At 43.3% G+C, this 26,867-nt stretch overlaps 1 protein-coding gene across 1 annotated transcript in view; it reads right to left on the bottom strand.

Moving 5' to 3' along the window:
* Positions 1 to 3,111: 3,111 nt before the first annotated feature.
* Positions 3,112 to 26,867, bottom strand: part of CELSR1 (cadherin EGF LAG seven-pass G-type receptor 1) — a 163,607-nt gene continuing 139,851 nt past the window's right edge. Inside the window, 13 exon segments of the mRNA XM_030959311.1 lie at positions 3,112 to 5,273; positions 6,579 to 6,843; positions 7,143 to 7,385; positions 8,264 to 8,431; positions 9,238 to 9,341; positions 9,797 to 9,933; positions 10,244 to 10,369; positions 12,293 to 12,419; positions 13,969 to 14,048; positions 15,335 to 15,447; positions 21,111 to 21,285; positions 24,687 to 24,887; positions 25,270 to 25,396. Of these exon segments, the coding sequence (XP_030815171.1) occupies positions 5,249 to 5,273; positions 6,579 to 6,843; positions 7,143 to 7,385; positions 8,264 to 8,431; positions 9,238 to 9,341; positions 9,797 to 9,933; positions 10,244 to 10,369; positions 12,293 to 12,419; positions 13,969 to 14,048; positions 15,335 to 15,447; positions 21,111 to 21,285; positions 24,687 to 24,887; positions 25,270 to 25,396 (1,891 nt within the window). The 3' untranslated portion in view covers positions 3,112 to 5,248.

The raw sequence follows: 26,867 nt of genomic DNA, 5'->3' as shown, positions 1-26,867 counted from the left end.
GAAAGCCAGAGCTGTGAGCTCTATTCTATTTCCTGGGTGCATCTCATGTAAAATGATGGCTTTGAGGAGTCTGGGGGGGCCCAGAAGTCAGAGCATGCTGGGCAGGGCACGCCAATGGCCCTGGGACATGTGGCAGCTGCCAGGAGACAGGGCACCTCTCACCTCCAGCACAGGAGACAGGGCACCTCTCACTCCCAGCACAGGAGACAGCACACCTCTCACCTCCAGCACAGGAGACAGCACACCTCTCACTCCCAGCACAGAAGACAGCACACCTCTCACTCCCAGCACAGGAGACAGGGCACCTCTCACCTCCAGCACAGGAGACGGCACACCTCTCACTCCCAGCACAGGAGACAGGGCACCTCTCACCCCCTGCACAGGAGACAGCACACCTCTCACCTCCAGCACAGGAGACAGCACACCTCTCACCCCCTGCACAGGTCTCTCCCTATCAGGGGTCTCAGCTCTGCTCCACCTCTGCAGTGTCTCCTGACCCAGGGCAGAGGCTGGGCTCTCACAGCACCTCCATGAAGCATCAGTCCACAGGGAAATCAGTCTGGGCCTCCCTTGAAATACAGACAGTATGTTCAGACTGTGCAAAATCTTCATTTGAAGGAGTGGGTACTCTTCTATTCAGAAGTATCTTTGAGCAGAGGGATGGCAGCAGCAGATGTCTGACCAAGGCACACACCAGCACACTACAGAGCTCTGGAGGTTCCTGGGGGCACTTACAAATGCTTTGAAGTATTTAGAAGACAATCATGAATTAACACGGTCTCTTTGCCACACACACTTCAGATTAATCTGATTTTCTTTAATACAGTGCCTGGCACAGTGCATAAAGGAGCAGCAGCAGCAGCAGATGGAACATGTCTCAGTAAATGATACTGCCCCACACTTTATTCTCATACACAACACACTGTCAGGGCAGCTGATGTTAATCAATATGAGATAGGTGCAAAACTTGCTTGGCAAGAAGTGTTACAAAAACTCTCTTGGGTTTAGTTTTATTGATATTTTCATTCATAGTTTGAATGATAAAGTAAGAAGTAGCTTGTAAAGGTTGCAGATGCTGCCTCCAGGCATCCTCATGGACAGGACTAAAATCCAAAATGAGTGTGAGAAACTGGAGGATGGATCAAAAAATCAATAGACTAAAATGGAAAATGAGTCCAGTACAAATTGCTTCTTTTAGGGAGAAGTGAGTTGCACAAGTGTGAGCAGGAGCATAAAGGCAACAGGAGCATAAAGGCAGGCAGAACCTCTGCAGAGGAGGCTGTGAGGCCCACGCATCCCAAGCTGCTCCTGTTGCTGCAGGTGGTGTTGGTGTGGGCAGTGGTGATAACTCACCAGGGCTGCTGGGGATCTCCTTTCTGCGATCCCCCAGACCTTGGCAGGAGCATCCTCTGCAGCTGAGAAAGAAATGCTCAGAAATGCTATTGCAGGCAATTCTACTGGAGTTATTGTTTAGGATTTTAGACAGATCCCTGAGTATATTTGAAGATATTTGAGTATATTGAGTTGTTGAAGAGGCTGAGCTACATGACTGCTTGTGTTACTGCAGCCTTACCATGCCATGCTGCTGCCAGTGGTGCAACTCTTATGGAATTTTTTGCTACAATTTGCTTAGGCCAAATATCATTGTAAAGATTAGGACAGGAAAAGTGAATGACATGCAGAGTTCTTAAATTATTTCCTTTTTTTGGGGGGTGTTGACAGGCCTACTGCTTGCATTTTGTGGACTGCTCTGGTCTCCCCTCTCCCTGCCACCACCAAAAGGGCTGTAGTTGACCTGGTAATGGGCTGAAGAAGGGCAAGAAGGAAGGGTAAAAGATGCAGCAGTGTTTCTGCACATGGAACAGAGATCCAAGCTGCCCAGCTGGAAAGAGATTACTCAAGTGCTCTAGGACAGAGCCTGTCTCTCTCTTTGACCTGGGCAAGGTGACTGAGAGATGATTATCACTGACTCTCCTGCTGCAAGCAGCAAAGGTGTAGGGGACAGCAATGAAGCTGAAGGAAGAAATTTTTCTTACTGCTTGTGACTGAGTGAGGCAGCCTGCTCTGTGCTAGAAGTTTAAATGGATCCAAAACAACATGAGAGATGTATGAGGGAAATGGATGAAATGCTGGAGACAAGCACAACCCCTCCCTCTGGGAAGGCCTGAGCTGCAGAGAGCTGGGGGCTGTGGACCCTGCAGGGGCCACCTTGCCACGTAATGTGTGTCTGATAATCCTCTTTTCCTAAACATATGCTGTAGGTCACTGCTGGAGACAGGATCACAGGCTGGCCTGTCCCTTCACTAACCTGCTTATGTGAAAGCCTGAGGCTTATTTCTGCTTCTCCACAGAATGGTGAACTAATACTTGAGAAAAAACTCTGTGTTCCACCAAATAATGCACTTGTACAATAAAATTAAAAACAGTTTCCCTTTGGGATAAATACTTGAGTTTGTTTAGTGGCAAGTTTTGGCAGAACTGTTTCCAAACTGAAGATCCTGAAGATTTGATTTTGCTCCTAAGTCAGACGGCAGGCTCTCTCCACCTGGCTAGTTGACACTGAGAAATACTTTTATTTCCAGAAAGCTGACAAGACCTGTGCAGGTCACTGCTGGGCCTTGTGAGATGCATGAATGAGGACTTGCACAGCAGCCTGGAAAGGACTGGGTGAGCAGCACCATGGTTTGGGAGAGCCAAGGATGGAGCCCAGACTGTCCAAAAGGCCCTTGTCACTCACTGCAGGCTGTCGTGGGCTGGGCTGGCTGCCACTCCCCTCGAGCTGCTCTCACATGTCCTTTTCTAAATCTGATGCTTTCCTGGTGATCTGCTTTGCTCTGGGTTAGCAGAGGGCATTTCTCTTCCATGGGCCGTTTCCCAGGTCTGATGGATTCTGCAGGTTTGGGCTGGAATGGGACGCACACTTGGCATCCTGTGCCAGCATGGAGCCCTGGGCTGCAGGGGCTGTGCATTGGCTGCTTGGTGCTGTACAGCCTCTGCTCAGATGGGTACCTGGACGTTCCTGCTCCTGCTAATCCCCAGGAAATGACATTTGGACCCTCATTATCTGCACTGCACTTAGAAATAAACCACCAGAGGAAGAATACAAGTTCAAAAAAATTTCTTAATTTATTGTAAATTCTCCTTTCATCTGTGCTGCAATTCCAGTGTTCTGCACATTAATAAATATACATTTGTTAAAAAAAAACAAACTTCCAGTGTCTAATCTGCCATAAAGCTTTTAAAAAGTCATAAAAATAGGTTTTAATTTTTTTGTCATTAATACAACTGACCCTCATTTACTGCGACAATTCTGATCAAAATAAAAACTACCTACACCTACTGGGACAAAATATACATACACAGATATAAGAACAACTAGCGTGGGTTATACACAATGCCTGAGCACACAGCCAAGTGCCAGACCCTTAAAACATTCAAAATTTTTTTTCTGTCAGAAAATGTCACACAGGATGTTGCATAATTTTTAAAGGAACAGCATCTTTCCTCCCTCTCCCCTTCCAAAGGCCCCCTTGATACTTTGAAAATGCATAGGAATATAACGAAACCCAGATTACAGTACACAGTTTCTCATCTTTTCCTCAACTCCTGCATTTTATTTAGCCCCATTTTCTGTTTCTTCTTTTTCACACACATTTGCACAAACAATGGCCAGTAGTTTCCCAAAAGGGCTGCTGTGGTGAGCAAGGAGCCCCTAAGAGCCTTGTTGGCAGAGAGCAGGCACAGGCGCACCATTGTCATCCTTGGAGTCGTGTATTCCCCCCATGGGAGCCATTGGCTATGATCTGCCTCACACTGTTGGATGCAAACTTTTTCACATCTTACTTTTCCTCTTTTTTGTAAACATTGCAGGAAGGTAAAGACAGCAGACAGGTCACGCTTAACTTGTGAAACCAGCACATTTTGTGGGAAACATAAAACCTTAAGCTTTCCATGAAGCTTTCTGAAATATCAAGAAGGCCAGGGCTTTGTCAAAGAGCTGGGCAGACAAATCTGGACATCTTTGAAGTCTTGTATTTCTGCTTTGATTAGCGATGTGCTGAATCCAGTGAGCAAGAAAGAGGAAAAAAATATTGCACCTGAGGCAGAACTTGAGCCATGGGAGGAGGGCCCTCTCCCTGGGACTTGCAGAGTGCTGGTTTGTTGCAGGCCATACAATCACACCAATTATTTTCTTGTTCTTAGTAAGGGAAATACTGATTTGACTTCTTCAAGACAAGGACTATGTTGAACATTACACAAAAATATGTGTAGACCTGAAGTTCAGTTCCTGAACATTTCAATGCACTTGTGAGATGAGATCAAAATACCAAAAAATGAAAAAAAAGAAATTTTTGTGGATTTTAGAAGAGGTTATGAGAAAAGCATACTGTGCCCTCAAAGAGTTCCAAAATCTGTTAACAAAAGTTATAAATTACAGTCATGGACTCTGATGTAATCTTTACTGTATTACTTTGAAAACTGCATTGTGTCTGAAAGTGGCTTCCATGCAAACCTCAGTTACTTATCAAACGCCAAATTCAAGTAAAATTGTGCAATGTTCATATAAAAAATATCAAAACATCTTTTAAATCGATTTCCTATTATCAAATCAAGAAGATCAGTATAAATGTAAAATATACAAAGGAACTTTTTCTTTAGCAACACCATACAAAATATATAAAAGTATCTACACTTTTTATATATATATATAAAAGATTTTTTTTTCTTAAGACAACGTGTCCATAGAGGGGTGGACAGAGATGCTGGCATAGAAACCAAAGGACACTTGTTGCAATATTCCTCCCTAGAGCTCAGCAACCTCAAGGGTTCACTCTGTAGCCATCAAAACTCCACAAGAGACACCTCCTAGTGCTTGTCTTCAGGTTTATTGTAGGTCCACTAGGAAGCAATGTGTTCTTCCTTGGCTCTCCCTTGTAGCAAGCAAGCCCCGCAGCACTGCCTGCACCGTGCACAGGTATCTGTCCATCACAGTTCATCCCTGTTTCCATTTTCATGTTTTCAGCGTGGGTTCCTGTGGGAGGAGCGTACCACCCAAAGCCCTTACTGCCAGGGCAGCCGGGCACTGCGTCTGTGCCGGGAGCAGTCAGGGTTCTGCCAGAAGGTGAAGCCATGTGGGAGTGGATGCCCACCTCATCCTCCTCACCGTGCGGCCACTCTGGTGGAGTCCGAGGCGGCAGCGCGGCGAGGGGGCGGAACCGTGCAGAGGCGATCACGATTTCCTGATGGTTCAAATTGAAGTTTCGTTACTGCCGCTGTTAGTGAGAGAAGTGATTGTGCAGGCTTAGGGTTAAACAGGCACAGGCAAACCACTCCACCCAAACCCACCTAATCCTTCTTAGTAAGGGCTCATGCTCTGTGAAGTTACCATGCCTGTAAGGGGGATGCTGTCCTGGAGGGGAAGAGCAGTTGGGAGAAACAATTTCAGGCAGTACACAACAGAAATGCTTTAGAGGGAGTTCTACAGAGGGCTTGTATTTGTCTAATGCTTTGCTGAGGATACAAGGTTCACACACAGATCTTACAAGCTGCTAGAAGCCTGGTGTACCAGATGGATTCATGCAATCTGCTGCCAACAGCAGAGCTTTCCATTATGCCAAAGCTCTGGAGATAACACAGTTGCTTAGTACCAGTGGGTGAGTTATTCTCCAGTAATGACTGTGTTACCTGGTAGCAGCTTATTCAGTTATGGCTTATTCAAAACATCCATGTTTCCTGGCTAGCTAGGATCTATTTCATCAGCCAACTTCCAGCAGCCCAAAGATGTGCTTTTATAGTGAGGTGGAAATGGTCTGTGCACCAGACAACGGGGTATTTAAAGCCTGGTGGGAAGTGCCAGAGTTAAAGCTGGGTGAGAAATTTTCTCTTGCTTTGGTGAAAGACTATTATTCATGTTAACAAAAAATCAGACTATATGCATAAAATGCCAGCAGAGACTTTACATACGGCTGTTGTCATAATTTGAAATGCAAGAATTATGATGAGTAATGAGGTTTCTGAGAATTCCCTTTGGCTGAGAGCTTGCTCAGCCTTTTGTTTATATTTGATTTAGTTTACAGTGGTAAATTCACACACTGATTGCCATGCAGCCGGTGGGAATTACATGCCTGGTAATTTAGGATCAGTAGCTTGGTGTTCTCTCCAGCCTTAGGGTCTCCTGCCTCAGCCATCATTTCCCTCTGCCCAGATGGATGCTCACACCATGCCCCCCACAGCCTTGTGCCTTTCCCCACCCAATCCTGGCAGGATGGCAGGGCAGAGCAAGGCTGCTCCTGTCCAAGTGTGCCAGTACCACATCAGCCTGCCAGTTCAGAGCATGCCAGGGTGACCCAGTCACAGGTGTCTGTCACAGCACCTTGCCCATGATACCTGTTTTGGCCTTCTCATGACTGAAACCCCATGGCCTGGGGACATGGCATGGGCAAACCATCAAGACAGTCAATGGTGAAGGACTCTGGCCAGTCACCAGAGGAAAGTCTTGTTCATGTGTGAGTCTGGGGTTGGAAGGTGAAGGGTGAGGCCATAGGAGGTCAGCCAGGGCATCCCGACGTGGCACTTACTCTGAGTCTGAGGTGTCAGCATGCCCTGTTGCCACGTGGAGGCTCATGGCCATGCCATTGAGCTGGTCTCGAGACTGCTCCCTCCGAACATTTTTCACTGTTACCCCTGAGTCCGAAGGAGAGCGGAGCCCCTCGTTTGTCCCTAGGGAAGTAGTCCTGGATGAGACTGTGCTCTGATTGTAATCCGACAGCTTCTCCCGCAAGCGATTCTTCATATTCTTATCCACCAGTGGGGGAGGGTACGTAACTTTATTTTTTAAGATGCCTGTGAAGGAAAGAAGAAAATAATAAATTTTTTAAGTGTATCAGTAATTTAATTGATCAAGGTAAGCTTGATGTTACAGTCTCTATTTCTTACTAAGACTTCTACTTTGGCACTTCATTTCATAACCAACAGATTAGACTACAGCAACTACCGACTAGCTTCCCATGGTGTATCTGGCTACACAGGTTGGAGCCATTTGGAAAGTATTTTTCCCTGACAGAGCTACATTTTAAACTAATTAATGCTCGTTAACCCCCCAGTCTCCCAATCCAACTGTGAGGCTGGGTTGGCTGTGCTACCTTTCCTCTGTTCCGGCTGCTGGTTATTCTGGTGGCCCAGAGGTCTGTTCTCCTTCTGCTGCCCTTCATTCTCCTTGTCCTGGGGTGCTTCATTGCTGTGGTTCACCTGGTTTTCCCTGTGAAGCTCTACGTTGACCTTGGTCTCTACTTTGAGTTTTTGTTTCCTACCGGGGTCCTCGCCATCGCTGGCTGTTACGCACTCTGTGGGCCAATAGGGTTTCACATGATTGGGAAGGGTATCAACTGCAATGCAAAAAAACACTAGCTCAAAAAACACTTTTGATATCTTCTCTCAACCACTGCCTGGCCTCTGTGGCTGGAGAGGGGCTGTGTATCAAACCAGAGCAATCCTTCAGTCGGTCCTTGCTGGACTGCACTGCCCTCAGGGTACATTAAATCCCCAAAAATCACCTGGTAGGATGGCAGGGTATCCAAACCCTTCTCAGAGTGAGGTTGCCAGCTCAATTATGGAGAAGTGTGAGGCAAACCCGCCCTCTCGGCTCTCCAGGGTCAGAGATCCCTCCTTGGGGAGGTTAGTTTCTGAAGGCTGAGGGCACCCCAGGCACCCTGTGCTGTATCTGTGAAGAGCCACAGCACATAGCCTGGATGTTTGTCATTTAAAGATCCTTTCATTAGGACAGGATCAACTATGTTTAGAAATGCCTGCACCCTGACACACAGAAATTATATTAATGGTCAATGATTGCCAACTCTTTAGGTCTAGGACCTCCCCAACACCAATGCCTTTATTGCATGAGCAGAGGAAGGCATTTCTTCCCCCTGCCCTCAAAACAAGTGGCCTCTTTCTCCTCTTTTTCATATGAGATTTTGCTGGCTTGGTAATGCCTTGTCCAAGTGCTTTGGGGACCTGCCTGCAAAGCTGCCTGCCTTAAGGCATTCAGCATTCTGCGCAGTTCTGTATGATTCTGTACTCAGCCACCCCTGTGAACAAGCCTTTGGAAGAAGAAAGGTCTCCAAGCTGAAAACAACAAAGGATCTCTACAGAAGCAAGGCACAGAGGCAGAGATGCTGCCTCAGTCACGTGGTAGTGTGACAAATTTATCCCATCTAATCTAAAGCTATTTGAGAGCACCACTGCCCTCCCCTTGCACTGGGAGTACCTTTGGGTGTGCTGTGGAGTGGGCCATGTTCATTGTTTTTGGAAGTAGATGTGTTCCACTTCTTGTCTGGCTCGAGCCCATCCTCCTCGCTGTCGGATGAATGGGAAGAGGCGTAAGAACTGCTGTGCTCATCAAGGGACAGCTCGCTGTCAGAGTCTGAGTCGTGCTCTGCAAATGTGCATGGGAAACACAGTGTGACAGTGTAAATAGGAGCTGAACAAATCTACCTGACAAGTGCACAAGGAGAAAGGAAAGGCAGGCATTGGTCCAGGCCATGACAGGAATGAGCTCTTACACCTGTAAGTGTATATGGGATAAACTCAGAAGGACTGCAGCACAACCACTGGGAAGCACAACCACTCAGCTCAGCTAGTGGGCAGAACCTTTTACAGGTACAGGATGTGCAAAATAGAGTGGGAACATATTTCTCCCTATTTAACATGCAGAACAGTAACTCTATTGGATCTCAATGAACACAACACACAAGTAAAACAAGATATCTAGAAATACCAAGAATCTGAATTGAACTTAACTTAAAAACTGCTACAAGGAAAAAAAATTGAATGTCAAGACCAAAATGAAAGGAAATCAGACAAAAGGCACTTCTCATTTTTTGTACAAACCACAGAGCAGTAAAGATAATATTGCCTCAAGGTCTCAAACATTAAAATTCCTCCAAATAAAAATCAAGTGCAACAGTAAATAATTTGTGAGAAAGAAAGGGGACTCCACAAACTGTCAATAGCTGGTGCAGCATCAGATAAAAATTAAACCATCACAAGCAGCAGATATATGATACTTTCATTTCAGGATTTCCTTGTAAGGCAGCCACTGCACAGCTTGCTTTGCCAATAGCATAATGAGAATGAGACTGTCTAATTATTCCAACTATTCTTTCTGTTACAGAAAACTTCAAAGAAAATGATGAGAAGAAGGTGCACAAATGGGTCAAAGCATTTAGAAATTATTCTTACCATTGGATTTGGATGGATTCCTATGAAAAATGGAGGAATCTGCTTCAGTCTGACCAGCCCTTGCTTGACTTGAGGATCCACTGAGTTTATGAGCAGCCTCATCCCTTTGAGAAGAAAAACAGAGGACAACCTTCTTGGTCACTTTGTTGTTTTTAACAACAAGGCAGACATGCAGACAGTCACTCTGCCGCTGCACAGTCACTTTACAGTGAGACAGAGGTTATCCTGATGTGGCTATCTGCCTTGTGCCACATGAATCACACTGAAAAAGCCCAAAGCTAATGAGCTAAACTGTGCTCCTTGAGACACATCTGAATTACAACAGGCAAGCAGCAGGGCCCATATAGGTAACATCACTCTTAGATTAACCACTGCACTGCTGGAACCCTGTCCCAAAGACACAAGCAACAGAAAATGCACCAAGGAGAACGATAGTCACATGAAACAGAACTGTTAAGACATAAACCAAGTAGCATTTGAACCAGAGTTCTGGTTTCCACAAGAGTGATAAAAAAGGAAAGGCAAGCACCTGAAAGCCATGCACCTGCCACCAGATTACCTGAGAATATAAGCAAGGTAGCTATTGTGGCTCTTGGCTGACCTGACGGTGCTCTCGAGGGAGACAGTGGATTCCCCCATCGTTGTGCGATACATGTTCGGCTCTTCTATATACGTGTTGTTACAGTTCAGAGATCGCTGAAAGGGGAAAAAAACTATATAAAGCCACAGTGAATGATCCTTCCAGAAGTTCATGTTACCCACAAATATATTAAGTTTCAAAGAACCAAATGGGTTTTGATGCCAGGGAAAATAATTATTTTCTCTTGAAGGTTTCAATTAAAATAATAAGAAAAACTTTTGAGAGAAGCCATCAGTAGTCTTTGTACAAGTCACTGAAAGCAATCATTCAGTTCACTTAATTACAGATAAGCCACCTATAAGTTTATTTTAGGTAACTTCTGCCAGCAAGAGGATGTTTTTGTTCTCCCAATGCTTTTTTTCTTACCGTTAACAATGTAGCTCTTGTTGCAGTGGAATCATCTGGAAGAGGTTTCTTTCCAGTTAAAGTGTTCTTCAAGTGCTTTCTCACTTCTTTGTTAAATACGCAGTGGAAGAAGAAAATGAACAGCCCCTGGATAATTTTAGAGAGAGGAAAATGTAAATGCTTCACTACTACCATATTGCAAATCGGTAAGAGAACACCCATTGTGAAACAACTCCTGAATTCTAGTTTGTCGTCCATGACGGTGTATTTCAAAAGCAGTAACTACTTTCTTTCTTGACTGAAATGGCACTGACTGATCTCCTAGCACTCCTTCATAATTTGATTCCAAGTTCAAATATGCGTTACAGGCCTGGGAAAAGATACAAAAATATGCATTTCTCCAGAATTTACAGAGCAGAGCTTGATTTGGGAAGAAATCCAAAGGGAACCTCAATGTCCCACTAGAAAATTGCAGAGATTTTAGAATTTGGGATTTCGGATCTTTTACACAGATGATGAGAAAAAAATCAACAGCAGCACATGAAAAATGTCACAGCCTTTAGCGAAAGCCTCTGGAACTCGGCAACTTCTGTGAAAGGAGCCCTTAATACTGCATCTAAGAGAAATACTGCATTTTAGAAAGCCTTGTGAGATGTGAAGAGGTACTGGGAGCAGAGAGGTCCCAGCTTCTGTTGCCTAAGTTGCTTGGTTAAGCAATACCTCTGGTGGGAAAATCAGTAAAGTCCCCAGGGCTGGGCAATTGTTGGCTGCCAGGAACACACATTAACAGCTTTTGCTGGGGGCAGGGCACACACATGTGTGTGCCTTCACATGTTCTTGCTCTGAGGGAATTAATGCAGCTGCCAAATTGTTATCAACTTTGGTTGGACACACAGTATAGAAAAGTCAATACTCATGAAGTTGCAGCTGTACCAACATCAGAAGAAGCCTGAATTTCATGACTTCAGCCAAAGCAATTGACTTAGAGTAACTTTAAACTTCAAGCTCACTTTCTTAACATTCAATCAAATGTGATCTTAGCTAGCACTAGCACTTTGGGATTATTCATTAATAAAATTCACATAAATGTCTCTTTAAAAACATAAGTTCAAAGAAGGCAGTGATGTGAAATGCCACATTACCCTGTGCCTCTCTGGGCAAGTCTGCAGAATTCCGGCTGCTGACCTTCATCCCTTTCATCAGGTTTATGTTTAATTTAGTTTTATTTTAGATTTGTGGAAGCCTGGTTTTATAGCCTGAGTAGGTGCATTTATTACAGAGCACACAAGTTGCATTGGCAAAATAACCTTGCTCCAGGCTGACCTATCTGCTGTGTTTCCAGGGCACTGACTGATGTGTCCAAAGGGGACCCATCAGACTTTGTTTTCTCTGGCTGCAAGGTGTGGCTGTTGTGCTGCAGCTTGGGTGTCCTGCAGTAGCTGTTTTAGTACTGCAGGGACCTGCTAGGGCAGGTACTGTCATCCTTGGTCACATTCAAATTGTGACCACATGAAGCTCTGTCACTACTTCCATGCCAGGTCTCCTACAAATAACTATTTTCTGCATCTTTAATCAACAATTGTGTAAACTGGGACAGGCAACCCAGGAAACCCATAATACAGCTCACATTGCATTTGAAAATCCTTATTTGTCTCATTTCTATAAACAGTAACTTAATTTGTGGAAGCCTTGAACTTGGAGCCATTGACTCTGGGTGAAATATAGCAGTCTCTTGTTTGCAATAGCAACAGGATGACTTGACAATGAGCACACAGAACACAGTAACAAAGAATTTGTCTCTAGAATGACAGAGGTATACCTGTATACCTGCCTACTGCCACAGGTTACTATGGTAGTGCACTTACCTTGAGAATGACTAACAGTGAGAGATGTAATTACTCACAATTATAGTTTTGGTGAAAAGAACCTTCTCCTTGAGAAGAGAAAGCAAAAATTGCCTTGAGATCTCAGTTTTTCTTAAGTTAGCTCATGCTGAGCAGGTTTTTGTAGGTCTGGGTGTAGAAGTGTACTCATCAAGGTCTACCACAGACAATATACTACCCGACTTACCTGCAGGCAGCTGAAAATGGCAAAGAGATAGTGAAAGGTCATGACGTCGCTGTTGACTGCCATGAGCCCCAGCAGCCACGTAGCGCTGATGAGCAGCAGGAGCAGGAACGCTGTCCTCAGCACGGGGCTGTAAAGCAAACATAGATGGGTGTTTGCCGTGTGATGGGATACAAGAGAGCAGCCCAACTTCTCCCCATGGATGGTGCTATGACCAACAACTTGGCAACTGGAAAAGCACTTTGGGAAAATTAGGGCAGTGTTCACCAACTCCCAGTTTTCATAACTTTCCAACTCTCTCACAGAAACACTCCACAGCTTAGCATGTTCATGTTAAAAAAGTGATTTATTTCCAAGTTCATTTCCAAGACTTTCTTCAAACAAATCTGACTGTTTTACAAGCCCATGCTGCTCAGCCTTGATGACTCTGAGGAACATGTCTGGGCAGTAAATGGCTGTGTCCATCTCATTTCAGTTTGTCACCTTCACTCTCACATTCCTTCCCAATGTTACCACCCAAAGTTTTGGATTGAGGGCACTCAGGGAAATTTTCTTTGCTTAAAAATACAATTTCCACAGACACTTTCAAAAGACAGAAACAAATCTAGTGGCAAAAGCTTTATATTATGAGTAAAACTGCTGCCATTAGGTAGCAGTTATATTCCCTGGTTTAGGGAGATTTAGACCTCATCCTTAACACCCAGACACTACTGGGGGCAGGGTTCAGAATGCACAAAGCCAACAGCTGCATGGAAACTGGGGCTGCATGGGGCATGCCAAGGGGAGCATGGCACTGCACCAACATTGTTCCTTCCACACTGCTATTAACTGGGCCACCCATGTTGCCAGGGAGCTCATTCTCAGATTTTAGTTTTCATTAAGCTTAGTGTTAGGGTTAGGGTTCACAGAACCACAAAGTCTAGCTCCAGGGACACCAGGGGTGGAAAAGCCATGCCAATGTGTACACAGTACCCTACAGCCAGGGCTGAAAAACAAAAATGAAAAGCAGCCATTTGAAATCTCATACAGCTACCTCTTTGGAAAAAAAATCCCCAAAATCCAAGGGGCTGTACTGCCACTAGCTAATCACATTTGAGTTCACAGGTAAATTCTGAGCTTTGGGCAAAACAGATGTTAATGAGAACAGGCTGTCACAACAGCTCAGGAAGGTGGCAGGCTGCAACTTGCAATGCTGCTCATCCCACTGAGCATGGGATGCAGGGAGGCTGGCCCTCAGCACGGGAATGTCAGTGGGTCTCTGCCATGACACAGCTGGTAACCAGGCACTTGAGAGGGGAGGCCCTTCTGAGCCATAGGCAAGCACAGGGAGACCCAGAATGATGTCCATCTAGGCATGCTATGGGCAGAGGTGAAGGGACAGTGTAGAAGAGACCATAATGAAAGATCTGGAAGAACTGCAATGACACCACCAGGAGGATAGATTTTTCCTTTCTCCCTTCTCCTGCCTTCACTTGGTGGTGCAGAGCACCATGGTGGAAGTTTTACTGGATCTCCAAAGGAACCCCAGGAGAGGGTGGGGTGAAGCAGCTCCAAATGCCTCTACCAACACTCTCCTCCAAAAAAACATACTTATTTCATGCTCCAAAACTTGATTTTAGGCAATTTTGGCTTTTTTATTTCTGGTCAGAATGTCTACAGGTTTTTGCACTGAAACTTACATAACTCCTGTTTTTTCAAATGAACGTTGCCTTCGTCTGCATGATGCTTTCATTGCGAGTATAAAAATGACAGTGTTTATCTGAAAGACAAATTGAAATAACTGCATGGATTCTTTCTGTACATTTGTTACAGCTCTATTTTCAATAACAGTGCAATTTTTATCCTAAAGTGGTTTGTGGCACCAAGAATATTTCTTGTTCAACTTACAGGTCTCTAAATTCCAAGATTCACCTTGTTTCAAGGCAACATAGTCAAAGACATCCTAGCACTTGAAACCCACTAAGACAACCCTATGCAAAGATGCTTGAGGGAAAGAATGGCTGTCCTTGTCCAAATCAGTGTCCACCTCAACCCAGCACCTTGTTTCAGTTGGTCAAACCAGAATTTGGGAATATTTTCTAGCAGTGCATACAGTGATAATTACTCTGAATAAACCTCCAGTTTCCACTGATTTCCACATCAGCTGGGAGGTACTAGGTTGGTGGTGCATTTGTACTTATTCACTTCTATTGAATATTAATGCTGAGAATTTGTTGCATCACTCACTTTCCAAAACCCTGTAGGGTTTTACCACTGCCATTGTCCCGTTTCTAGGAATTTCTAACTTAAACTGCTATGGAGAAATGATGCAGCTTATTCTGTTTCTGCTAGATCTGCCATCTCCTGGTACTGCTTGTATTGAGAAAGATTTTGAATGGTTGGGTCCATAGCCATTTTCTCCAAATCAACACACGCTCCTGCTTCCTCCCTTCTCTGCAGCTTTCATTTCTCTAGGCTTAACACTCCACTTGTTGATCCTCCAGTGGGGGCTGTCCCATGTCTCTGATGATTTGTGACCATAACCTACACTGCTTTCAGGTCTGCTTTTTGAGGCAAGGAGACCAGAACTTGCATTTGGCATTCAAGATAAGAATCAACCCATGACTATTTATCTTCTGGTGTTACTTTGATGGAGAAGCTATAAGGAAAAGTTAAACAGCAGCCCATTTTTTTAAATTCCTGAAAGTAGAAATATTTAATATTCCTTTAGGACTTCTGGATGAAGTGACTTGTTATGGCTCATTCTGTTGATTTATTTACTAATCTCACAAACCAACCCTTCAAAAATGGAACAAAGCAAATGAGAAACGGGTTTCTGGACATACAGCCATTGTTCCACAAGCAATCTATGTATGGGCAAGCAGCCCTCTGATTTCCAGGAGCTTAGCTCATGTCTTATCTATTTAAGCAAAAGATGCAAGCTCAAGTACATTTGCTTCAAATGTAAAGAACATGGCTGCTTTGCATGACTACTGTTTGACAAAACTTAGGAGAAAGGTAGCAGTAAAGAAGAGACAGTTCTGGATGCCAACTCCCCCTACTTACAACAACAACCATTACGATGGGCCCAGCAAAACTCCAGATCAGGGTGTCATGAACAGACAGCCAGCAGAAATCAGGATTCCCATAGCCTTGTGGATCCAGACCAACAGCAAGCCCTGTGTCACAAAGTGGAGAAAAAGTAAATCAGAAAGGTGCTGCCTATAGCCAAATGTCATTTCAAATAAAGAAAATTATCATGGCAATTTATTCAACAGGAAATTCTGTGAAGGCAAAAATTGAAATAAAACTTTTGTAAATCAAAATCTTCTGATTACTTCATATCAAACAATACTCTGATTTTTGCCAACTAGAACAAAGTTCAGCTACATAAAAATGACAAAAAATGTAAATTCCAAATGAATTCTGTTTCAGCACAGTTTTATAGCGATTCTCACACAGTGTGAGCCTTGAGGGTGAGTGACATGTTGAGGAATTTCAATAAGCCTGTGCAGCAGAATGACATGAATCATAACTGAGGAGATGTCTATGCTATGAAAAAAAAAAAGTGCATTCTTAACTTGCTGTCACTAAAATAACATCAGAGACAAAGGAACCTGGGAACTTATGGGAGTTAAGTGCTTGAGCTCAGGTGGGATTCATTTTGAAGTGCCATCCCAGGTACCTCACCCTGCTTTCGGCACTGTCTGAAATGGAGTTAATGCTTCAAGGCAATTGAGTTAAAACCACACCTTCTATTATTTTATTTTTCAAAACCTGGCCAATTCCAAGGCGGTCTCTGAGCCCAACATTCACTTGCTGATTTACAGTGATCTCTGACTTGGTGACCTACACCTTGCTCATATGGTGATGAACTGGGATTTGCCTTTGACCTGCAAAATCAGAGTCATGGAATTGTTTAGGGTGGAAAAGACCTTTCACATAAGGTGTCCCTGAGACTTCTCCGGGCTAAACACCCCCAGCTCCCTCAGCTGCTCCCCATCAGACTTGCATTCCAGACGATTCACCAGCTCCTCTTGGACTTGCTCCAGTGCCTCAATGTCTTCCTTGTAGTGAGGACCCCAAAACTGAACTGATTCACAGTGTGGCTTCACCAGTGCTGGTATAGGAGGATGATCACAACATCCTTTTAGTCCTCCTGAGTTGCCTGCTTTTTCCTCCATTTTTCCCTTGGTTCCAGCAAAAGCTCTTTCTTCATCCAGGCTGGCCTTCCCCATTGGTTTGTCTTATACCACATGGGGAGCACGGCTGCTCCTGTGCCTTTAGGGCTTCCTGCTTGAGGAATCTTCAGCCTTCCTGGACTCCTATGCCCTTCATGACTGCCTCCCAAGAGTCTCTGTGAGTTAGGCCTCTAAACAGACCAAAGTCATCCCTGTGGAAGTCCAAGGTGGAAGTTCTGCTGAATCCCCACCTTACTTCTAAGAGAATTGAAATCTATCATTTTGTATTGCTGTGTCCAAGACAGTCTCCAGCCATCACATCACCCACCAGTCCCTCTCTGTTCACAACAAACAGGTCCAGTGGGGTATCTCCCTTTGCTAGCTCACTCATCAGCTGCATCAGGAAGTTCCCTTCCACACACTCCAGGAACCTCTGGGACTCTCTTCTGCTGTGTTGTATTCCCAGCAGACACCTGTTAGGCTGAAGTCTCCCACAAGAACAAGGAGTAGTGATGGTGAGACTTCTCTCAGCTGCTTGTAAAATATTTGGATTCCTTTGCCCTTCATGACTGCCTCCCAAGAGACTCTGTGAGTTAGGCCTCTAACAGACCTCGGCCTCCTCATCCTGGTTGGATGGGCTATAATAGACTCTCACCATGGTATCTGTCTCATCCTTCCTGATAATTCTTACCCATAAGCACTCAACTCTTATCACCAACATCAAGCTCTAGACAGTCAAAACACCCCCTAACAAAGGTAACCATTCCAATGGTTTCTAACACAGACACACCTGTGTCTTTGCTGCCACATGGATCTCCAAGCCCTGCCTCCACTGAGATGGCAGACGGAAGGAGTCACTAGCACACTATCCCACAAACACTGGCATCCTGCCCTCAGTTGCCTCTAGTGAGCTTGGCTTTATCCCTTTCCCCCTTCAAACCTGGCTTAAAGCTCTTTTAATGAGCCCTGTAATTCCCATGCAAAGATCCTTTCCCCCCTTTGAGACAGGTGTACCCTGTCTGCAGAGATCTCCCCTCTTCAAGGCACAGAAAGTGATCCCTGTGGCCGGTGGCATATGGCAGGTGGCTGCAGCATGCTGTCTGGGCACGGGGGCACCCACGGTGATGAGCGTCTGTCCTGTTTCCAGAGGGGCCAAGGCTGGCGGCGCTGCTGCTCTCTGCAACGAGGGCTTGTGCATTTAGAGTCATCTTTTTCTGAATTGAAGTCTGCATGCTTTGATGAAAGGACACTGAGAAAGGGAAAGGTAGCTGCATTTCACTCTTGCTGCTTAGAACTGGCCCACAGCCAATATTCACATCTGGTACAGGCCTATGGTCTATGAAAACTAAACTGGCTATTTGGCAAAGCAGTGGATATTGGATCTGTTTTCACTGAAATGTGGAATGAGATAGGACTAGTCTCCTTTCCTGCTCCCATTGGCCCTTCCACCACCCCCTTCAGCAGTTGCCATCCAGAAAGAATTAGCCATAAATGATTAAGGGACCATAAAGTATTTTATACAGATGTAATTCTATGGATACAGTCTGTTTCCCAGGACTGGATTTGCCCATTAATGGGACTCTGGCTCTACGAGTAATTGGCAGACAGCAACGTTTTTTCACTCTCAAAATCCTACCCTGAAGTTCTCCATTAAACAAATGGGGTAAATTGCAGTCTTCAGGTACATGATTCAAATATTACTGCAGTCAACAACACGTGAAATAACACTTTACTCAAAGGCAGAATTAAGCCAATGCAATGTAATACTGAGAAATATTTTGGCACATCAGTTAAATGCTGCAGCCTGGTTGCCCTTAACAGACTGAGTGTGCAAGCTGAGTGATACCTTGCTAACATTTGTAGGAACTGGGGCTGGTCCTATGGCCAGGAGTCCTGGCCATAGGACCAGCCCCAGCACACACACACAGGAGTGTGCCAAGGGCTGCAGGAGAAGCATGTTTTGACCCTTCTGAGCTCTTGAGGGCTCAGCAGCCATGTGTGACTCAGGCAGCTGTGGGGCAGCCTCAGTTCTCTCCCGCTTATTTGCTTTGCTTAGGATTTGAAAAGCGCCAGTTTCTGGGGGATATTGGTTTTAGGGCTCTGTAAGAACCTGTTTTAACACAAGGGCTGCAGTCTCCATGGCAAAGCAGTCACTGCACACATATGTCAAGCAGTTAGTGTGCTGCCACGGAGACAGGCAGAACTGGGGGGATCTTGCTGAGTGCCAAATCCAGCCCCTTGCTCCTGTGGCAAGGAAGTCATAAAATCCCTCTCCAAGATGGACCAAACTACAATTTAAAATGAGCAAGCTTAAAGCTGATTTAAAATGTTCCACTATCATTCCCAATGGAGGACTACTCCAGATCCACAGTGTTTTGATGGCTGTAAGCCTTCTCACAACTTCTATCCTATTCTTATTCATGGCACTTTGCATTTCTCTGCTGTGATTAAATGTGGTTCTTCCCCATTGGAGCAAGCATTTTACTAAGTTTTATCTCCCTCTAAAGGCCAAGGTTCCCATCTTCAAGGAGCTTGGTCCCATCACAAATGCCTTAGGACCACTATGTCCCAGTTTGAAATGAATATCAGTTTGAACATAGAAAGTAGAAAAAATAATATACAAAAAGCCACTGCTACTGTAGTTTTGGAGGGGTTTTCCCCCTCTCAGGATAGCTATGATGAAGATGAAATGGTATTTGTCTTTAAAATAAAAAAGTCCTCTACATGTCCCAAGACTAAAATTTCTTCCCATATCTAGACTATACCACAACTAAGAAAAATAAACAACCCTTCTCTCATAAAGCAATTTAAATAATGTTTAGGGTTCATGTTATGAAGTTGGAACCTTTTTGCTGTTTATAAATTAAAATTTATAGAGAAGCTTAATTGAAATATGTACAGTAAGTTATCTAGAGGCAAGAAATCCTACATTGTGCTCTTTATGATGAAACAATTTTCTCCTCAGATGATTTATAAGCCTGGAAGGGCAAACTGAAGGCTTAGTTTTCTTTATCTTTTATTTCACAAAATCCCCTTACTTTCTCAGTAATAGGGATCTGACTTTTCATTTAAACAGAACTGCAAATTCAGTAGATTTGGGGATTGAATTGCAGGACGCAACCTGGAAAGTTTCAAAAGTGCAAAATAGTTTCATATCACAGAGACTAAGTAGAAAAATGTAAAAATGGTGTGCTTGTGATATTTAAACTGCATACATATCTGTTGAGAAGGTCTGAATTTAGATTTCAGGACAGAAAGTAACCTTAAGCAGAAACCCCTTCCAACAAAATTCTTCTAAAGATAATGAGGTCTGAAATTTAATTAGCTTTGTTATTTAATGATACTTCTTTTCTCCTAGAAATGATGCTGCCAAATATCTGATTGCATTTCAGTGTTCCTGAAAATACTGCAGTAGTCCTGTATGTACTGGTAAAAGTCACACAGATCTGAAATGCTTCAGAAGTTCAAGGACAATTTCTGTTTTAAGAGTCTGGGGTACATCTAAAATGGCAGAGCCTTCTGGGCTGTGCTTTCTACTATAAGCTGATAGAAGTAGAAATTATTAGGCACAAAATGATATGGAAAAACTTACCAGCTCCCTGAAGAGAGAATTAACCTATACCAGCCTACGCTGTGATTTCGTATTACACCTTCTTAAAACACACAGAAAAAAGAACAAGTATGTATTTTTAAATCTAACTTGTTCCATAATATTTTTGCAAGTGTTCATGAGTGATAGCTATTTGTTTGATCTCAGAGACACCTAAACCTCTGCCATTGCTGACAGTATGATATTATCTGCAAAAATAAAACTAATTGGAAAAAAGTTAACTGCCTGCCTATGATGTGATTTCCCATATGGCTACAGATACATGCTGAAACAGTTGAACCAAAAATGCCCACTCCAACTGTTCCATGAAGCACAGTTCCTGAGGAGCTGTCTGCCTGAATTAACACAGCACCGTGTGCTTAGGGTAACACTGGAAATGTCTGTGGCAAAAATAGGCACAGTGAGGGCGGAGATGGATGTGCTCCAGTAGATCACTCTGGACTGGTTTAAAAGATTACTGCCTCCAGATTTTCATTACTTTTCCTCAGCTGAAAGTTACAGCCTTTGTATCTGAAATTAAGTAAAAGGCAGCTTTAGTATTCCCAGCTTGGTTTTATGCCAAATAAAACAGAGCCACTGAAATTCCCTTCAGAAGTATTTATTGCTGGTAGACAGTAGGCAGTGGGAATGTCCAGTGAAGGGCAGTAATGTCCTGTGGGCAGGCAGCATTGCTTCTGAAGCCACTGCAGTTACCTCAGAGACTGTGTGTGCATATCTGGAGGTACCAGCACAGAAAAGGAAAATTTCTGAAAGCTATTAGCAAAGTTGTTCAAATAAAAATACTGTCATTCCCAAGCAATGTTATGAAGTCCTGGTTTAATCTGTGCAATTATGTTTCTGTTACTGGATAACCATCAGTATCACTTCAGCTAGGGCACACAAACATTTGGTACACAGATCTGCCAAATTCAGGCTGACTTCTGCTAGACGTGGCTTGGTGCTGCCCTCCTTCAGGAAAACACCCACAGCTGTCTGGCATGAGGTAACTTCCCTGACCCTGGCCAGTGAAGATGGCAGGGAAACTAAGCTTTTTTGGGGCGCTTGAGGGTACCTGTTATGATGGCAGGAATGCCCCAGCCAACAACGTAGTAGAACCGCATGTGCCCGAAGTTGATGTTCCTCACTTCAGTCAGCATCCGGTAGATGTGCAGCTGCTCCACAAACATCCATGCAAAGGTGCTCATGTAGAAATAATGCAGGAGGATGGCAATCACAGTACACACAAACTGCAGAAGGGAAAGGGCAGGGAAATTAGAATTGCTCTTCTGAATCACAACCCAGTGAGTCACTTGTTCCCCCTGCGTAGCTAATGGCAAGTGTAATACAAAGATTTTGGCAGAACAAATATACTGCCTTTAATTAAGTTTTTCAGAGTCTAAGAAGACCTGCTCATACCATGAGAGATTTTGCTTTTTTAAAGTAAAGTGGATCACTAAGCTCTGTCACACTGAGAGCAGCAAAATTTAAGGACCTGCTGAAATCAGAGACCAGGTCCACAGTGAGACTAAAAGTAACAGCTACAATGGGCACACTGGTAGCTGAAGTCATCTTTGTGATCAAATAGCCACCTTGAAACCTACGACCATCAGATACGTGCCCTTCTGTAATACCTGCTGACCAATTTTCTCTCCCAACTTAACAGTTTGATGAGTGAAAATAAGAATGACTACCAGCATCTGACACCTGAATTGCAGTCTTGCAATTAACTTTCTCCTTTCAGAAGCCAAACAAAGAATTTTGCCACGGATCTGTTGATAAGCTTGAATTAAGAGAACTTTGTGCAACCATTCGGTTTTTGTACGAAAATATTTTACATTGTGTTTTGTAACCTTTTGTTGCTGTGCAGCACTGACCTTACTTTCAGACTTTGGCATGAGTTTTTAGTGGTTTTCCATGGTGTAATGCTCAGATATGTACATTTTCCTGTTTAAAGTACATTTAACCTCTTTGCTGAGCAAAAGAATCATACAAAGACTGCCAACTTTCTGGATTCACTTACTACATCAGCATATTATAACATCACATGTTATTGAAAATGTGGCTCACTAAATAAACCATCTTTCTTCCCTCTATTCAAGTAGTGCTTTTCTTGTTCCTACTCTCACATGCTTATGAGTAGAGTGCTGCCCTGAGCATTACCTTTTTCAGGTAAGAAAAAAGAAAGAAAATAAATCACTTTCTATCAATAGTCCAGGGAAAGATTAAAACCTCACCCAGAAATGTGACTGTTAATTTACAGAAACCCATAAAAGCCAGGCTGGGTGCCAAGCAGCACAGCATTATTTGTGCTCCAGCATTCTTTACCTCTTTATGTTCATCAGTGCATGACTCGTTAGACAACTCTCATTCCATACAGACAGATGAATAATTGTCTCAAGCAGACATGGCTTACAGCCCTCCTGCCTTCTCAAATTGTCTAGGTAGGCTGTAAGGAGCAGCTTTCTTGCTGTATGAAATACATTCTATAAATTAAAGATCTTTGTGTAAATGGTGTAAAGGTGTGGGGCGTTTCACTGAGTCCTGGTAACACTACAGGACATGATCACACCATGAGCCCCAAAGCATGAAAATGAGAAGGAGTAAAAGAGAACAATGTCACCAAGTACAACCATTAGGATTTGTGGTATTGATTTAATGAATGATGTAATGATGTAATGTTTTACTACTTTTATAAACCTCTGCTTGGTGCTTCACGATACTATGAAATGAATCTGGAAATGAGGAGCCATCATTTATGGCATAATTTTGGTCAAATTCTGTAGGGATGTGGACTTGGCACCCAACTCCTCAGCAGATATGTTGGAGAATGAAAGAGTATAAACTACCCCTTGCCAGTGAAATGCAGTGAAAAATGAGTGGTGTGCTCAGCAAGGCATGGGAAAGGTCAAGTTACAGAGAGTGCTGTGTATCAATTGGCAAGGTGAGCTCCTTTCAGCAAAGTTATTTTAGTATGTAAACATTTATATAATGAAACAAAGACAACACGAGTTCACACATGACATGAGACCATATCCCAGAGGGCAGGTCACTGCAGAATATCTAACCACAGCAGCAGATAAAGGACCTGGGTTCCTGGTAAAAGGGAATATTGGTATACAGAATTGGAAGTGATGCAACCAGCTGGAAAGCTTTATCCAGTTTGGCATTCACAGTTTTTCAAAAGGTAAAGTGGGAGAAGAAGGCCAGAAAAAAACCCAACAGACTAACCTGAATCTTAGAAATTGAATAATTTCAGCAGCTTAGTTTTATAGAGTTTTCCAAAAGCAATACTATTAAACAGAGGTTTCCTGGCAAGACAATTTTTATAAGAGATCTCTCTCAAATTTACTAGGAAAAGTTCTTGTCAGCACTCAGTTACTGGAAGCTGAAATTAGTCAAGGTTAGATACTTTTAAAAATGCATGTTATAGCTCAAGTGGATATTAGAAGCCAGAGTGACAGTGTAGGATTACGTTATACAGCCAATGCGGCTGTGTGTTTAGGCACCACAGTATCACTACTATGATGGTGATGATTTTCATTGAATGGAGGCATATTCCCCTATTTCTGCTGCTTGCATAATGTGAAATCAGCATGATTTTTTTTATTGTTATTGTTTTGTTTTGATCTCAACACTGTATTTCCCTCTCAAAAATTAAATTGAAACATGTACATTAATGGATTTCTAGAAGATAAATTTTCTTCACAGTGTTCCAATAATCTCTAAAGTAACATTCTGAATATTTTTCCTATCTATTAAGGACATACATTTTGTTGCATGTCATCCCTCATCTGTGTCCAGCCTGTTTGGCACAGGTGCCTGTGCAGCCTGGCAGTGCTGGAGCCCTTGTCTGTCTCTTACTTGTCTGAATGACAGCCACGGCTTTTGGGATGGGTGCTACTAAGAACAGCAGCAAGACTACATATAATGTCACATGGTTAAGAGAGCAATGAGGTCTTAAGTACAGAACACACTTCATGTGTGGTTTATATCTATTTCATACTCAGTCTATTCATAACTTGCATTTCTTGACATGCACAATGCTGGGGAGCCTTGCACTAAGGTTTGTCAACAGATGTGATGGGCTGAAGCCAACAACCACTGTGTCTGGAAGGCACAAAGCAAACTGACGGGTCTCCTGCTGAATCTTGGATGTAGCAAGCTGTCCCATGCCTGGCAAGTGGCTTCTCCAGAATGGCCAGTGGGTGCACAATGTGCATATTAGCACCTGACCAGCACCACATCACTGACAACCTGTGAGTCAACACCAGGAGCCACTTGGGCTTGGGAGGTACCTGCTGCAGGGGAAACTGGAGAGCCTCCTACTGAACAGGCAAAGCAAGACAGAAAACACACTGATGGAAAGAAAGGAAGAAATCGGTATTTAAGGTTCAGTTCCTGGGATAAACCTTCAAGAGGGCTGCTGTCATATGTTCTCTGAAAATAAGATATAGTCCTATTGCCTGCCATTGCTATTAATGTTATCAACCACACATGAATATACTAAAAATCTGATGTTTTTCAAGTAAGTGTTGAAGCCAAAAAGAGGAGAAAGTGAAACAGATGGGAGAAGGTAAAAGCTGCAATATGAACCCCCTGATTTAAAGCTCGAGAACAACTCTAGCAATGAACACAGAGTAAGTCTTACCGGGTTTTCAGTCTGGTTGATTCCAATAAGAAAGACAAGCTCAGAAAAGAAGAGGGCAGCCACCAGGTTTTTGTGGATACTGTGCAAGTTGGAGCGCAGTGTGCGGATCAGGACCAGCAAAATGAAGGTGATCAGCAATGCCGCCAGCGAGATGGATACGGTTGTGTAAGTGACGATCTTCAGAGGAAGCACCTCCCCATTCTGTAGAAAGACAGATTGACAGGAACTCTGGGGGTTTTCCCTTCCTTTTCCTCCAATCAAATCTACTACTCAGGATGCCAATGTTTTCATTATACTGAGCCAACATACAGATTTACTTAGGGACCAACAGGAGTGGGTGATGCCACCTCTTTAGCTGCTAAACATGTTGAGCGTGTATGGACAGTGTTCAGAGAATGCACCAACCAGGTAAGAAGGTCCTTTCAGCAAACCCAGTGGCAGGTGCTGCCAGGCATGGGCAACACACTCGTGACACTGGGACTAATCTGCTGACAATGTCCCGAGTCACACACAAAGTTCAAGCTCTGTGCCAAAGCCCTTGAAAACCAAAGTCTCCAAAAATCACAAGCCTGACATCACCCACCTCTCGTTTGGAAATGTCCATCAGGACAGCAAAGCTGGTTATATGGTTGCACTGGCAAGCGATATGGCTGTGGTTTCTGGAAAACAGCTCACACCCTCGGGAGGACCAGGCACCTGTCCCGCCAATCCTGTGGGGAAAAAAGGCATTTCTGAGCACCATCCTCCAATCTCCCCTCACCTTCCACTGCCCTCTGTGGCAGCTTGTGCTGCACAATCAGAGAGGACTGCAAGTACAGGACAGAATTATCTATAGTTGTCACCTGCCTGAAAGAGTACCTATCATCAAACTAAAAAGGCCTTCAGTTGAAGTAGTTTCTGATAAGACAGCTGGTCAGATTTTGGGGGTTTATAACAGTCTGTTTTGAGTAAAAAAAAAATTAAAAATTTTCTTTTGGGTCAGTGACCACACGCCCAATATAGGAAAGAGATTGCAGAACAAAATGTCTGTAACCAAGCTATATGATACCAGAACCACAAAAGGACACATGTTTTTGAGTGAAATATGTTTCAGCAATAATATGATATCATTATACAGTTCCTCTGAAAAGTACAAAAGAAAAGGTTAAAACCTTCTCTAATAAATAATATTTCATGCCAGAAGATCTCTTATATTAACAATGGGGAGGAACTGCTGCCTTAAAATTCTTCCCTGTGCAGTTATGGTTCACTCCAGTGACTTCAGGAATTATTTTCTATCAATATTAATTATTCTATTCTGAAGTTAATGAGTAATAAAAATAGTCTTGCAGTTACTGAAAGATTTTTCAATTAAATATGATAAGACTTCTTTTTCATTCAGCAATAAAATATTTGTTAAATTTTAATATCACTTCCTCTCAAAAAGCACTCTCTTTCTAAAAGCCCTTTCATTACATGCCACGTAAGAGCTGCTTTTCAATTGTGGCTGTAGGAAGACGTAACACAGATAACAATGCCACCGAAGTTGCCAGCGAATAGCTAACAGATGAATCACTTTAGAGCTAATGAGTTATTCAAGCTCAAACAATGTTTAAAAATTTAGGAAAAAGGACTTGCCATTCCCTCACAATCAGCAGATTGACAGAGTGCATATAAGTGCATATAAAAACACTACTTCACATGTGGGCAAATGAAGAGTTTATTACTGTGAAGATAAGAGATTTCTGTTGCATTTGATCCTTTAAATGATATAATCTCCTGAAGCCTTCGACTAGGAGGCACACATTCCCTAGGTTAGTTTGCTATTTTATTTCCAGCACAGGATATTGCCTTTAATGGATTTTTCCATAGGTTTACTAGAATTTTTTGGTTTTTAGGAAACAAGTAACAGCTATTCCTTTTGCCCTAGGCAGACCATGTCATCCTCTCACTGTGTACCTGGGTTTGTAGTTGGAAATTGCAATATATATGTTATACTTATAATATTGCGAAAGCATAATATGAATGTGGTTACCTCTCAAAACATTTTCTTTTTTTTTATCCACACTCTTGAAATATCTCCAACAGGACTGTGCTGTTTCCACAATGCCATAAAACCAATGAAACATCAGCATATACAGTTCCAGCTCATATAATTTTTTTAATTTTCAAGAAAAAGATGTCTTTATCTTGAACTTTACT

This window comes from Camarhynchus parvulus, chromosome 1A (assembly GCF_901933205.1).
Source record: "Camarhynchus parvulus chromosome 1A, STF_HiC, whole genome shotgun sequence".
Taxonomy (NCBI): Eukaryota; Metazoa; Chordata; class Aves; order Passeriformes; family Thraupidae; genus Camarhynchus; species Camarhynchus parvulus.
This window is presented reverse-complemented; position numbering and strand designations above follow the sequence as displayed.